The sequence below is a fragment of the Suricata suricatta genome, chromosome 16 (assembly GCF_006229205.1).
Source record: "Suricata suricatta isolate VVHF042 chromosome 16, meerkat_22Aug2017_6uvM2_HiC, whole genome shotgun sequence".
Lineage (NCBI taxonomy): Eukaryota > Metazoa > Chordata > Mammalia > Carnivora > Herpestidae > Suricata > Suricata suricatta.
In genome coordinates, this window is record NC_043715.1 from 49,594,027 (window position 1) to 49,608,457 (window position 14,431).

The 14,431-nt window shown below is 54.3% G+C and overlaps 1 protein-coding gene across 1 annotated transcript; it reads right to left on the bottom strand.

The window, feature by feature from the left end:
* Positions 1–2,468: 2,468 nt before the first annotated feature.
* On the bottom strand, positions 2,469–12,614 carry AP2S1 (adaptor related protein complex 2 subunit sigma 1). Its single transcript, XM_029926158.1, has 5 exons — positions 12,500–12,614; positions 8,273–8,422; positions 3,351–3,464; positions 2,989–3,048; positions 2,469–2,830 (listed from the first exon to the last, which is right to left on the bottom strand). The coding sequence occupies exons 1-5, from the start codon at positions 12,500–12,502 to the stop codon at positions 2,729–2,731; spliced, it is 429 nt and encodes a 142-aa protein (XP_029782018.1). The 5' UTR covers positions 12,503–12,614; the 3' UTR covers positions 2,469–2,728.
* Between the last annotated feature and the right edge of the window lie 1,817 nt (positions 12,615–14,431).

Below are 14,431 nucleotides of genomic sequence, written 5' to 3' on the forward strand. Positions count from 1 at the left end.
TACTGGGGTACTCTGTCCTCCTGAGCCCCTCGGCCCCTTGATTGGATCACGCCGCCTGGGTGGCTTTCCTTCCTCACGCCGGCCTGTCCTTGCTCTATTACACGTTGATCTCTCGTCTTCACCTTCTCCCTCCCCCGCCCACCACCCTAGGGACCCCAGCAACCTCCGGGCAGTCAATATTGTCAGTGTTCCAGCAACATCCAAATGCCCCCACCCCCAATATGCCATATTCTGGAGCCGGTGAATATGACTTTATTCAGAAAAAGCATCTTTACTGATGTAATTATATTTAAAGACCTTGAGATGAGATCATGTAAGTTATCCCCTTCTTAATATGTTTTTTGAGAGAGAGAGAGAGAGAGAGAGAGAGAGAATATGAATGAGCAGGGGAGGGGCAAAGACAGAGGGAGAGAGAGACTCCCAAGCAGGCTCCACACTGTCAGTGGAGCACAAATCCCAGGAACTGGAATCACGACCTGAACCAAAACCGAGAGTCGGACGAGTGACTGAGCCACCCAGGCGCCCCGATGTCACGGAGATATCCTGGCGGACCCTAAGTGCAATGCCAAGTGTCCCTATGAGAGAGAGGAAAGGAGAAGGTGCAGGCACAGAGGGAAGAGCACGTGACGATGAAGGCAGAGACAGGAGTGCCGCGGTCCCCACCCAGCGGATGTCAGGGGCCACGGGAAACTGAAAGGGGCAAGGAAGGCTCCCCCCACCCCCACCCCCTGGGGCGGGGCGCAGGGCCCTGCTGACACCTTGATTTCAGACTGCTGGCCCCCAGAACCGTGAGGGGCTTGATTTCTTGTTTTATGCCGCCCGGGATTAACTTCACCCTCAAACAAACCCTGCGGGCATCCAGGCGGCTTGGCGGGACTCGGCTCAGGTCGTGATCTCACGGATCCAGCCTGCATCAGGCTCTGTGCTGACAGTGCGGAGCCTCCTTGGGATTCTCTCTCTCTGCCCCTCCCCTCCTCACACTGTCTCTGTCTCTCTCAGGTAAATAAATAAACTCAAAAACAAAACAAAACAAAACTATTACCAACCAGGACACCTGGGTGGCTCAGTCAGGCGTCAGACTTTGGCTTAGGTCATGATTTTGCGGTTCATGAGTTCAAGCCCCATGTTGGGCTCTGAGTTCACAGTGCAGAGTCCACTTCAGGTCTTCTGTCTCCCTCTCTCTCTGCCCCTTCCCTGCTCCTGCACAGTCCCTCTCAAAAATAAACATGGGGCGCCCGGGTGGCTCAGTAGGTCGAGTGCCACCTTCGGCTCAGGTCATGATCTCGCAGACTGTGAGTTCGAGCTCTGCATCGGGCTCTGTGCTGGCAGCTCAGAGCCTGGAGCCGCTTCAGCTTCTGTGTCTCCCTCTCTCTCTGTCTTCCCCTGCCCCACCGCCCCCATTCATGCTCTGTCTCTCTGTCTCTCAAAAGTAGATAAACATTAAAAAATTAAAAAAAAATAAACATTAAAAACAAACTTTTTATCAACCTGTTTTTGAGATGAAGCCAAGGCAAAAGCTTAAGTGACTTGCCCGAAAGTCATACTGTGTGCGTGTGGCTGAGCAGGGACACAGCTGCCCCCGCAGCGGGGACGCTGGTACGAGGCTGTGTAATGGGGCCCCGTGATGCTCTCAGCTCCAAGGATGCTGATCACGGGTGCGGCCGGCTCTCGATGTAGGGCAAGGGGCACGGCATCACCGCTCAGCGGGCGCTAGGAACACGCACTGTTCTCTGCTGTCATGACGGCCAGAGGACCGTGCTGGCCCCCGGTGGACGGAGGGCAAGGGGCCCAGCCACGCCTGGGCCAGAGTCGAGCAATGAACCCCAAGGACACTGGGCACAGAGCCTGGGCTCGCAACACCCATCTGGGCTGGTGGGTTCTGGGGCGTCTGGGTGGCTCAGTCGGTTAATCATCCAGCTTGGCTCAGGTCATGATCTCGCAATTTGTGGGTTCAAGCCCCACATCGGGCTCTGTGCTGACAGCTCGGAGCCTGGAGCCTGCTTCGGATTCTGTGGCTCCCTCTCTCTCTGCCCCTCCCCCACTTGTGCTCTCTCTCTCTTTCAAAAATAAACATTAAAAAAAAAAAAAAAAAAAGGCCAAAAGGATTCCGGACCCACCTGCCAAGGCTCAGAACAAACCCGGCTTCCCCACACTAGCTCTGTGGCCGTGGGCATATCTTTTGCCCTCTGAGGCTCAGTGATCTCACCTGGAAAACGACCTTGAGGCTCAGGGAAGGTGATACCTGGACACGCGCGGTGCGGACAGACGCCGGCCAGGAGGAGGAGTATTTTAGCAGCAAGTGCTCTGTGTCTCCATGCGTCCCCCCCCCAGTCTCGGCAGGGGTGCATGCCGCCGGGTCCCCCGCCTCCCTCACGCCAACGAGCGTTTGCTGACCGACTGACAGATGGCAGGCCATCCCCGGTGCCCACAGCTCCCAGGGCAGACAGGCCAGAGGGCTCAGACACATGGGCCAGGCGGGACCGCGGGTTTATTGGGGGCTCCACACGCGCACTCACAGCGTCACACAACAGCACGGTTACTCGGGACACGCGAGGCGGCCTCCGCCCACAGCTGGGCCCAGAGGCTGTGGGGTGCAGTCTCCTCTGGGGGGGCGGGGAGGGGGCCCGGGCCCAGCGGGGGGCCCTCCTCCAGGGCCGCTGAGGGAGGGCGCCGGGGTGGCCCCGGCCTGGAAGGGGGGGCGAGCAGGGGGCGGGGTGGGGCCGCGCCCTCACTCCAGGGACTGCAGCATCAGCAACTGCTTCAGCACCTTCGTCTGGCTGGTCTCGCGGATCTCCCCGGCCAGGAACATCTCGTCCACGACCGTGTAAACCTGAGCAGGGGGAGGGCAGGGGGACCCCGGGGGTGAGGGGGGCCTCTCCGACCCCCACTCCCCGCCCATGGGCGCTGGTCCACACCCCTGAGGCCACAGAGCCAGGAAACGGACAGGGGCCGAGGCAGCGGGTGGCCGCCCCCTCCCCCGGAACCCACCTTGTAGAAGTTAAACACCAGGTCCAGTTCGCAGACGTTGTGGAAATACTCGTTCAAGACCTGCGGGAGGAGGCAGGGACGGTGAGAGCGGGGCAGGGAGAGACAAGCAGAGCACCTGAGGGAGGGGGAGGGAGAAGGAAGAGACCCCGTGACAAAGAGGGTCAGAGACAGAATGGCAAGGAAGGGGGGATCGGAGGGCTACAGCAAAAGACAAGACAGACAGACCGACAGACCTGCAGGCAGAGGGAGAGAGAGGAAACTGCACGGGCAGACAGGTGGAGGGAGACCCGCATGCACCTGGGGAGGTGGGGCGGGTCTGTGTGTCCCAAGGGGAGCCCGGGGGGAGGGGGGGAGCCGCACACCTCCACGAAGTTGTGGATGGCCTCCAGGTAGGCCAGGTTGTTGTCACTGACGTCCACGCAGATGCAGAAGTAGAGGCCGGCGTAGCGGCGGTAGATGATCTTGAAGTTCCGGAACTGCAGGGCAGAGAGGCTGTCAGCGCCCAGCTGTGCTCAGGACCAGCCCTTCGTCCCAAATATGGTCCCTGAGGCCCTGCTCAGTCTCTGGCCCTGTGCTGGGGACACAGTGGTGACGGAGACAGGCCTGGCCCTCCCCTGGCGGGGCTGCCAAACCCATGGAGAGAGATTCACCCACTGTCATCCCCAGTGTGGGCACCTAAGCCAGCCTGGGGATCCAGGAGGGCTTCCTGGAGGAGGCGGCATCTGAACTGCGGTCTGGAAGATAAGCAGGAGTGAATGGGCAAGAGTGCTCCAGGCAGAGGGAACGACTCGTGCAGGAAAAGCACAGAGGCGCGAGGGAGGCTGGGGTGTTCCACGGCATCCACCCCACCTTTCTGTGGCTCCCCACTGTCTCTGGAGGAAGTCAAACTCCTTGGCCTGGAACTAATTCATGCAATTATTCCGCAAACGCAGCAGGCCCTGCGCTGGGCAGTATGGTCACTACTTGTAACCAAGACAATTCCAGCCTTGCTTTTATGTGAATTATAATACAAACAGGAATATTTCTACCATCTACTGTAATGCATATACACCACCCAGGACCCACCCACACCATATGGACCAAGGACCCAGGCTCTAATTTTATATGCGTGGGAAAGTAGATAAAGAGATAGACATAGGGGCGCCTGGGTGGCTCAGTCGGTTAAGCATCGGACTTGGGCTCAAGTCATGATCTCATGGTTTGTGGGTTCAAGCCCCACGTCGGGCTCTGTGCTGACAGTGTGGAGTCTGCCTGGGATTCTCCCTTTTTCCCTCTCTCTGCCCCTCCATCATTCTCACGTGTGCTCTCTCTCTCAAAATAAATAAAATTTGTTTTTTTTTAAAAAGAGAGAGATGGATATAGATACAAAGAGGCATAAGGGTTTGCTAAGCACAAGGTCTTTGGCCAAAATCTGAAAAATCCCAGCTGTGGGTCTGGTGTTCGAGTGCTTTGTCGCCACCTAGTGGAAACTACAAAAAACAACATCAGTCCCTGATTTTTATGCCCTGCCCCCTCTCACCCTTCCGTTATTTATTTTATTTATTTATTTACTGTTTTAATTTATTTTAGAGAGGGAGAGAGACAGCATGAGCAGGGAGGGTCAGAGAGAGAGGGAGACACAGGACCTGAAGACAGGCTCCAGGCTCTGAGCTGTCAGCACAGAGCCTGATGCAGGGCTTGAACCCACAAACCGTAAGATCATGATCTGAGCCGAAGCCGGACGCTTAACCGACTGAGCCACATAGGCGCCCCCTTCCGTAATTTTCTATACTTTGAGCATTCTTCATTTCCTTTCTTTTTTTTTTATTTGTTTATTTTGAGATAGAGAGCGTGCATGCGCACGTGAGCGGGGAGAGGTGGGGAGGGAGAATCCCAAGCAGGCATGGGGCTCGATCTCCCGAACCTGACATCACAACCTGAGCGGAAATCAAGAGTCAGATACTCAACCAACTGAGCCCTCCAGGCGCCCAGCATTCTTTCTTACTTGAAGTCTTCCCTCTCCCACTGTCACCCTCCCGGCTTTCCCTGCGCCTCGGTTCTTAATTTGATGGCTTCTCAGGGTGCCTGGGCGGTGTCCGACTCTTGATTTCGGCTCAGGTTGTGTCAGGAGTCTCGAGATCGAGCCCCAAGTCAGGCTTTACACTGAGCTCCTGCTTGGGGTTCTCTCTCTCTCACTCTGCCCTTCCCGCACACACATGGTGTGCGCTCGCACTCTCCCTCCCTCCCTCTCTCTCTCTCTCTCTCTCTCTCTCTCTCTCTCTCTCTGTCTCAGGGATCCACCCCACACCTTCATGCCTTCTCCTGCTATCTACTATCAGATAAACCACTTCCTGCAGGCTGGGGCCCCCTCTGAACGGCCCCCACTATTGGGCCTGTCCCCATGCTGACCACGCCAGGCATCGCTGTCTGGGGGTGGGCCTGTCCACCCGCCGGACAGTGGGCTGGGCTGTCACCAGTGCGTCCCCAGCACCACCCTGCACGGGAAGATGTCCAAGCCCTAGTCCGCGGAACCTGTGCCCCGGTGGCCTCCATGACAGAAGAGACCGCGCAGCTGTGCGCTAAGGATCCTGAGCCGGGGAGATCGGGGATTATCCAGAGGGGCCCAGAGCCATTCCGCCAGGGACCTCATGAGGGAGAGGAAGCCAGGAGGGTGCGGGTCGGAGAGAGAGAGTTCAGAGGCTGTGCCGCTGGCCTTGAGGCTGGAGAAGGGGCCACGCAGCCGCCCTCCAGAAGCGGGGAGAAGGCAAGGACACATGCTCTCCCTGGGACCCGCAGGGGAACATGGCCCCCGCGGACCCATTTTGGACACCCGACCTCAGGACCCGTAAGAGTAAATCTGTGTTGTTTTGAGCCACTGAGTTCAGTAATTTGTTACCACAGGGATGCCTGGCGGGCTCAGTGGGTGAAGGGTCCAACTCTTGATCTCGGCTCAGGTCATGATCTCAAGGTTAGTGAGCTCGAGCCCCACATTGGACTCTGCGCTGGTGGCGTGGAGCCTGCTTGGGTTTCTGTCTTTCCTTCACTCTGTCCCTCCTCACTTATATGCTCCCACGTACTCTGTCTCAAAATAAATAAAGTTTAAAAAAAAAAGTAACTTGTGACCACAGCAAAAGGAAACTAACACAAGTGCTAAGGCACATACATTAATGAGCAAACGGGAGGACGAAAGTTTGGGCGGCCTGGGCCTTCTCACTGGATACGCATCCTTAGGTTTTGCTCTCACAAGTACCCTCCTCCAGCAAGCCTGCCCTGCCGTCAGTCTCCTAAGAGAGACAGTATTTAATGTCTCCTACCCCTGATCCTCCCCAGTCTGTTGGGGGAGGGACTCATTCTCTCTTATTCCTCACTGCAATCCCTCCCCCCCGGAACTGCTCCCAGACCCTCAGGCTGAGCCCGGTGCCCTCCTCCCACCCCAGCTGCTCCGTCCCAGCCCTGCCCTCTCTGGGTTGTCTCGGGAGAGGGGGAAAGAAATGCATGAGTGAACACAGGAATGAATGAATGGCCTGCGTTTGGAGGAATCGAAGATCTGGGCATCAGGGCCCCTTGTGACCTTCTCTCCTGCCCAGCGGGACTCGCTGACCCGCTCTCGGTCCCTCAGGACCCGAGCAGGAGGCGCCCTGTGCTGGCAGCAGGGGAGTGGACATCTGCCCCTTCCTTCGGTCCCGCACCTGCTCTGTGTGCTCTCGCCCAGCACCCGGCAAGGCCCCCATCCCGCCCTCCTCCTGAAAACTCTTTTCTTTAGGCTGCCGGGCCCCCGGGGTCTCCTGGCTTTTCTCTACCTCCTCACCCCCCACCTCTAGATATGGCCTCTCTTCTCTCCTTTGTTCCTGTGCATGTGAGTGTATGTATGTGTGTTTAATAAATTTCTTTCCAATGTTTATTCACCTATGAGAGAAAGAGAGACAGAGACAGAGACAGAGCATGAGCCGGGGAGGGACAGAGAAAGGTGGAGACACAGAATCCAAAGCAGGCTCTAGGCTTTGAGCTGTTAACACAGAGCCTGACACGGGGCTCAAACCCACAAACTGTGAGATCATGACCTGATTGAAGTCGGATGCTCAACTGACTGAGCCACCCAGGCGTCCCTTTATAGGAACTTTTATTTATTATATTTTATAGAAACTTTTTTTTAGTGTTTTTATTTATTTTAGAGAGAGAGAGACAGCATGAGCAGGGGAGGGTCAGAGAGAGATGGAGACACAGAATCTGAAGCAGGCTCCAGGCTCTGAGCTAGCTGTCAGCACAGAGCCTGATGCAGGGCTTGAACCCACGAACCGTGAGATCACGACCTGAGTCAAAGTCGAACACTTAACTGACTAAGCCACCCACGTGCCCCTATAGGAACTTTTAAAAAGGCACCAGAAAAAACAAATTCTCCAGGGGCGCCTGGGTGGCTCAGTCGGTTAAGCATCCGACTTCAGCTCAGGTCATGATCTAATAGTCCATAGGTTCGAGCCCTGAGTCGGGCTCTGTGCTGACCGCTCAGAGCCTGGAGCCTGGTTCAGATTCTGTGTCTCCTTCTCTCTCTGCCTCTCCCCTGCTCATTCTCTGTCTCTCTCAAAATAAAATAAAGACATAAAAAAATGAAGAATAAAAAATCCTCCAGCCAGAAAAAAAAAGAAGAAGGTAGAGCAAGAGGGTGAGATGTTAATATAGACGAAATCTGGAGAGTGGGTGTATGGATCTAAACTTCCCTCTCACTGTATTAATCTGTACGTTTGAAAATCTTCACAACGTGAGGAGCCTGGTGCCTGGTAGAGCACGGGACTCTTGGTCTAGGGGCTGTTGGTTTGAACGCCACGTTGGGCGTAGGGATGACCTAAAACTAAAATCTTAAAAAAAAAAAAAAAAAAAAAGATGGGCGCCTGGGTGGCTCAGTCGGTTGAGCATCCAGCTTCGGCTCAGGTCATGATCTCATGGTTCGTGGGTTTGAGCCCCACATCGGGCTCTGTGCTGACAGCTCAGAGCCTGGAGCCTGCTTCGGATTCTGTGTCTCCCTCTCTCTCTGACCCTCCCCTGCTCAAGCTGTCTCTCTCTGTCTCTCAAAAATAAATTAAATACATTAAAAATTAAAAAATAAATAAATAAAAGAGAAAAAGAAAGAAAATTCTCACAACAAAAAGTTCTTTGCAGGGAAGGAAGGAGGATCGCAGGCTCAGGAGTCGAGGGAGTGACCTGGGGAAGGACAGACGGGTTCCTGCGAGTAGGGGCGGGGCAGGAGGCTGGGAAGGACGGGTGGGAGGAAGCAGGAGGGGTGGGAGGCATCGTGGCGGGAGAGCATCACCTCCACGAAGTTGGTGTGTTTGGCGTCTCGGACGGTGACCACGGCGTGCACCTCCTCGATCAGCTTCTGCTTCTCATCGTCGTCGAACTGCATGTACCACTTGGCCAGGCGCGTCTTGCCCGCCCGGTTCTGGATGAGGATGAAGCGGATCTGGGGACAGCAGGCGGAAGAGGAAGTGAGAGGGGCCTGGAGAGAGGCCCCGGGGCACGTCCCGCCCCAGAGCCCCGCCCATCCCCACGGGGGTCCACGCCTCTTGCTGCCTACCCTCTGGGGTCTCAAGGCTCCTCAGAGCCCGTCAGGCCGGCCTGGCCACCTGCTCCCGCCCCAGGTCCCAACACCCCAGGTCCCAACACCCCAACAGAAGGACTGTTCCCACTGGCCAACTCCCCCTGTCAGCTCCAGGGCCCTGTGGCCCAGGCTCCAGTTTCTCTCTTCTGCTTGACCTTGGACAAAGGATCCCCCCCTCAGCCTCAGATTCCCCACCTGCAAGGTCAGGCTCCTAAAGACCCATCTGGTCAGTGTATAAAGTAAATAAAGGTTTACAAACTCAGTTCAGTAGCCGGCACAAAGCAGGCACTCAATAAATGCTAGAGTTTCAGGCTTCTGTGGTCTGAATCCTGGAGACCCCGCTCTTTTTTCTTCTTACTTACCAATTCCTTAAATTTTACCCACTTAAAAAAAATGTATGTATTTTGAAAGAGAGCATGTGTGTGCAGAGAGTGGGAGAGAGCGAATCCCAAGCAGGCTCCGCGAGGTCACTGCAGAGCTGACGCCGGGCTCCATCTCACCAACGACTGTAGAGTCAGCCGCTTAACCGACTCAGCCACCTGGGTGCCCCTAAAAGTCACCCATTTAGGCGCGTAGAGTTCAGTGGTTTTTAGCACCTTCATGCAATTGGGCGAAAGTCACTATTCTCTCATTCTAGAATATTTTCATCACCCCAAACAGAAAGCCCCACCCATTCAGCGGCCACTTCCTCTCCCTCCAGTCCCTGGCAACCAATAATCTTTCTATGTCTATGGATTTTTCCTTTCTAGATTGTCCCTTTCTGGACATTTCATGTAAATAGAATCAGGCCATATGTGGTCCTCTGTTTGGCTTCTGTCCCTCGCAATGTTTTCAAAGCGCATCCATGTGGAGGCACGTGTCCTGCCTTCATTTCTTTTCTTTTCAAATTTTTTAAATGTTTATTTCTGAGAAAGAGAGGGAGGGAGGGAGAGAGAAGGAGAGGGAGAGGGAGATGCAGAATCCGAAGCAGACTTCAGGCTCTGAGCTGTCAGCACAGAACCCGACGCGGGGCTCGAACCCACGAACCGTGAGATCATGACCTGAGCCAAAGTCAGACACTTAACCACTGAGCCCCCCAAAGGCTCCCAGGCTTCATTCCTTTTTATGGCTGAATCACATTCCACTGAATGGACAGACCTCCCTTTGTAAACGCCCCCATCAGTTGCTGGACATTCGGGTAATTTCCACTTTTTGGTGATTATGAATGAGGTCGCTGTGTCCACGTGCACACAAGCTTTTATGTGCACGTATGTTTTCATTTCTCTTGGGCATGTACATAGGAGGGGACCTGCTAGGTCCTACGGTAACATTACACCTCCCTTTTTCAGGGGCTGCTAAACGGTTTTCCAAAGCATCTACCCCTTCTCGAGTCATGGAGCTGCTTGGTGCCTGAGTTTATCCCCCTGGAAAACAGGGCCTCAGAAAAGTGCGATGGGAAGTAAACCATGCATGAAAAGCATCTAGAACGGCACAGGGCCCGGCTCGGATTATGCGCCGCATCGGCTCTGACGGTCGTCCGTGAGGGCAGGGAATTTGTTCTTGTGATTCTGAAAAGCCAGGTCATCCCTTATAGGGCTACTATGAAAACGTGAAAAGTGAATTCCAGAAGGACTTAGCATAGTGCCCATTACATGTATGGCATTCAATACAATTAGTGATCATGGCTGGGGGACATCTGTCCAAGGGGCTAAGAACACAGACTCTAGAGTCTGAATGAATCCTGCCACTCCTGACTCAGTGTCCATGGGCAATACCTTGGCCTCTCTGGGCCTCAGTTTCTCCTTCTGTATAACGGACATAATGAGAACACCTCCCTCATAAGTCAGTTGCAAGGGCTAAGAAATGTAAGGGGCGCAGCACCATGGCTAGCACATACTAAATGCTATCTGAGTGTTAGTTCTGAGTAGCATTATAATTCGCCACCATTTGACTTTTAAAAAACCAAGGCCCGAGGCACCCGGGTGGCTCAGTAGGTATGGATCTGACTCTTGATTTTGGCTCAGGTCGTGATCCCAGGGTCATGAACAGAGAGCCCCACTGAGGCTCTGTGCTGAGTGTGGAGGCTGCTTGGGATTCTTTTTCTCTCCCTCTCTCTCTCTGCGCCTCTCCTGCTCACACACTCTCTCTCAAAATAAATACATTTTTTAAAAATGTTTAACATTTATTTGTTTTTGAGAGAAAGAGAGAGAGACACACACACACAAAATGAGAGCAGGGGAGGGGCAGAGAGAGAGAGAGAAACACAGAATCTGAGGCAGGCTCCAGGCTCTGAGCTGTTAGCACAGTGCTCCACGCGGGGCTTGAAACCCCAGACTTTGAGATCATGGCCTGAGCCGAAGTCAGGTGCTTAACCGACTGTGCCACCCAGGCGCCCCAAATAAATAAATACTCAGAAAAAGGAAGTGTCACAGCCACAAAGCACACCTGGGAGTCGCAAGGCTTTGCTCTGGACCCCTTTACCCTGGCTGACTCTCCAGGAGCCTCTCCCCATTCGTGGGCATCCACTCTCCTTCCTAAGCCTCACTGTCCAACATGCTAGTCCTCCTTCCCCCAACCCATCAAGATAGACAGGAACAGGATATTACACTCTCCTTCCAAGAACCTCATCTGCTGAGCCAGGGAAAGCCACTTCCTAGCAGACCAGGGGTCCTGGGCACGAAGGGAAAGATCATGAGCCTGGGTCGGGGAGGCTCACCAGGCAGCCACAATGTGGGAGCAGAGCCGGAGATACATAGGGCACACGGGGAGGGGGGCTACGAGAGTTGAGGGAGAGCCCTGCCCCTTGCCCCCAAATTCCCTTACACACCTCTTCCATATCAGAATCTCTCCACCTCTGGGAATCTACCCTCAGAGGTCCCTTCCCTCCTGCATCTTCACCCCTCTGCCGTTCTCTCTGGATGCCCCCCAACCTTCCCTGTCTCCGAGCCCCCATCTCCCTAGAGCCGTTCCATTTTGACTTCCAATTTCTGTGTTTCAATCAACCCCCTCTTTTAGGCCTCAGAAGGCCTTTGACTGAGGACATCCCTTCACCGCGGCCAAGGCCTCCTCCCGTATTCCAATGGTCCATGTTGCCTGCCTCCCGTTCGTGGGGGAGACTCCCTCGTTCTAATACCCACCTCCACTCGTCTCGTTTTTCCGGCTCCCTGCCCCAACAATTTTCTTATGGCCCAAAGACCCATCCTGGGGGAGGCGAGCCAAACCCAAAGCCCAGTCCGTGCTCCAAAAGCTCCAGTCTCACCTCTCACACTTCCATGTCTATGCTCTACCCAAGACCCGTCTTCTTGGAAAGACCCGTTCCATTGCCCCCATCCATTTGTAATACGCACGCCCTACCTCCAAGCCTTCTCTGGCTTTGCAGCACACTTCCCCTGACTCTTAAGCTCCATTCCCTACAGCAGCCTACTTCCCGTCTCCAGTGCCCAGTCTCTTCCCCTTGAGATTCTCTCTCTCTCCATCGTCAGCAGTACCCCTGCCCTCCCGTTTCAACAGCCCCTCTCTTCCTTCCAGGGTCAGCTTCCTTCTCTCCAATCCTCGAGGTTTCCATTCTTCTCCACATATCCTGCCACACTCCCAGGGAGCCCTCCCCACCTCCCATTCTTTCTCCCCACCTCCGAGGTCGCGCTTCGCGAGTTGCCTCCGCATTTCAACCCCCCGCCCCCGTCCCAGTCATCTCCAATGTCTCCCGCACAGCCCTCTCCTCTTGACACTTGGTCTCTGATGTCTCCCAGCCTCGAGACCCCCCGGTGCGCTTCCCCGCCGAGGATCGCCGCCCAGTCGCCCCCTTCCCGGGCCTCCGATCAGCCCCGATCCCGAGAGCCCGCGCCCGGCCCAAACCATCGCACCGCGGCAGGGGAGGCTAGTCAGAACCCATCCAAGCCTCAAACACTTGCACGTGGACCCACCCTACGCCCGTCCCCAGAGTGGGCGCGCTCCCGTTACCATAGCGACCCCCGTCCGGACCCCAGCGGCCCCGGTCCCGCGGCTACTTGGCAGCTTCGGCTCCCGCAGCAGTTCGGGTACCTGGGGCTAGAGCGGACTTCCGGCAGAAGAACTCGCCCGCCTTCTCGCGCACAGCCCACTGGGAACTGTAGTCTCGAGACCGCGCTCGCCCAGCCGGGCTGCAAGCCTGGGAAAAGGGCTGGGCCCTCTTCCCAACATGCTGCGCGACTGTCCTTTTCCCACAGCACGGTACGGACCCCCCAGTGCATGTTGGGAGTTGCGGGTGAAAGTCCCTGGAGAGGACTGAAATTGCGTGACAGCCAGCAACGGGGAGTTGCATTCTGGGAAATGTAGTTCTGGTCCCCTTCCCTCCATCCCTATCCTGCCAAGGCGAGAAGGGCAGGCTGGAAATAGTAGTTTTAGGTAAGAAATTGATCTGTGGATCTGGGTGGGGGGGGGGGGAGAAAAAGAAGAAGGAGAAGAAACTGTGCTGTGGGAACTCGAAATGTAACTCTGACCGCGATCATCCAGTGCTTTGTTTGAAATGTACTGTGTTTCCCTGTGGGAGATCCACAACGGTTTGAGAGCATGATTTTGACAGAGCTGTGTGCAAATTCTGCCATTGCATTTCCTAGCTGTGTGACTTTGGGACAACAACTTCCTCTCTTAGTTCAATTTCTTCATCTGTAAACAGGAGTAATCCAGAGGTCACCTCCCGTAGGGTTGTTTTAAAACTTCGATAAGTGTTTGACACGTAATAAGTGCTCAATAAATACTAGTTAACATCACGAATGATCATTGTTAACGTACACCACATAATAGGGGTCTTTTCACTTCCTATCCAGAGGTACAGTTGTCTCCTTTCAGTTATTCAAATAGGCCAAATGTTTTCCTAACTCAGCAACTTTTTCTTTGTGCTTTGCTATTCTCTAGAAGGCCTTTCCTCATTCATCCTGCAGCTGGCTCCTTTTCTTCCTTTACCTTAAACACCACTTCCACAGACCTATAAAGCAGACCGTGACTGCGTACAAAGGTCCTCTTCTACCACCACCAAAATTCACTAGGTTAGATTTTTTTAAGTTTATTTATTTATTTTGAGAGAAAGAGAGAGGGAACGGGGAAGGGGCAGAGAGAGAGAATCCCAAGCAGGTTCCACTGTCAGCGCAGGGCCCAATGTGGGGCTGGAACTCACCAACTATGAGATCATGAACCACTGAGCCTCCCAGGTGGCCCAAGTTTCATTTTTTTATAGTACCAGTGGGGAGACCCTCTGACCCCCTTAACTCAGACTGACCTCTTAAGCTCAGAAAGCTTCCAGAAGCTTCCACCTAACTGTCAAATCCATCTTTTGGAAACTAATGAATTGCTGGACTGGGAAAAGAAACATTTGTGGGTGAGATGCCCATGTGGATGAATAAGAAGGTGCCCAATAGTTACCTCAGCTTCATTATAATGTTAAAATCTCCCCTCTGGGTGCGCCTGGGTGACTTAGTCGGTTGAGCGTCTGGCTTCAGCTCAGGTCATGATATCACAGTTCGTGGGTTCGAGCCTCACATCGGGCTCTGTGCTGACAGCTAGCACTGAGCCTGGAGCCTGCTTCAGATTCTGTGTCTCCTTCTCTCTCTTCCCCTCCTCTGCTCATGCTCTGTCTTTGTCTCTCAGTAATAAATAAACGTTGAAAAAAAACTTTTTAAAAATCCCTCCTCTGAATATTCATCACAAGCCATCATTAAAGGAGCCTGTTTTGAGAGTCCCTGCTTCGGAAATTATTCCCTGTGATCTTCTTATTCGTATAAATAATGATGGCTTTCGGCGCAACTCTGCTTGGGGTAATCTCTGTAACTCAACAACGAGGGGACCCCCTTTGATCAGGGGTACCTTTATTACAACTTTTAGTGGTTGTGTGTGTGTGTGGTCTACGTCTCAAATTAG

What these genes read in the sequence shown, in the direction of transcription:
- AP2S1 (XM_029926158.1), bottom strand. An exon ending in CCATCCACAACTTCGTGGAG is followed by an intron (nt 3,049 to 3,350) that starts GTGTGCGGCTCC and finishes CTCCTCCCGCAG; the next exon opens with GTCTTGAACGAGTATTTCCA. An exon ending in TGGTGTTTAACTTCTACAAG is followed by an intron (nt 2,831 to 2,988) that starts GTGGGTTCCGGG and finishes CCCCCTGCTCAG; the next exon opens with GTTTACACGGTCGTGGACGA.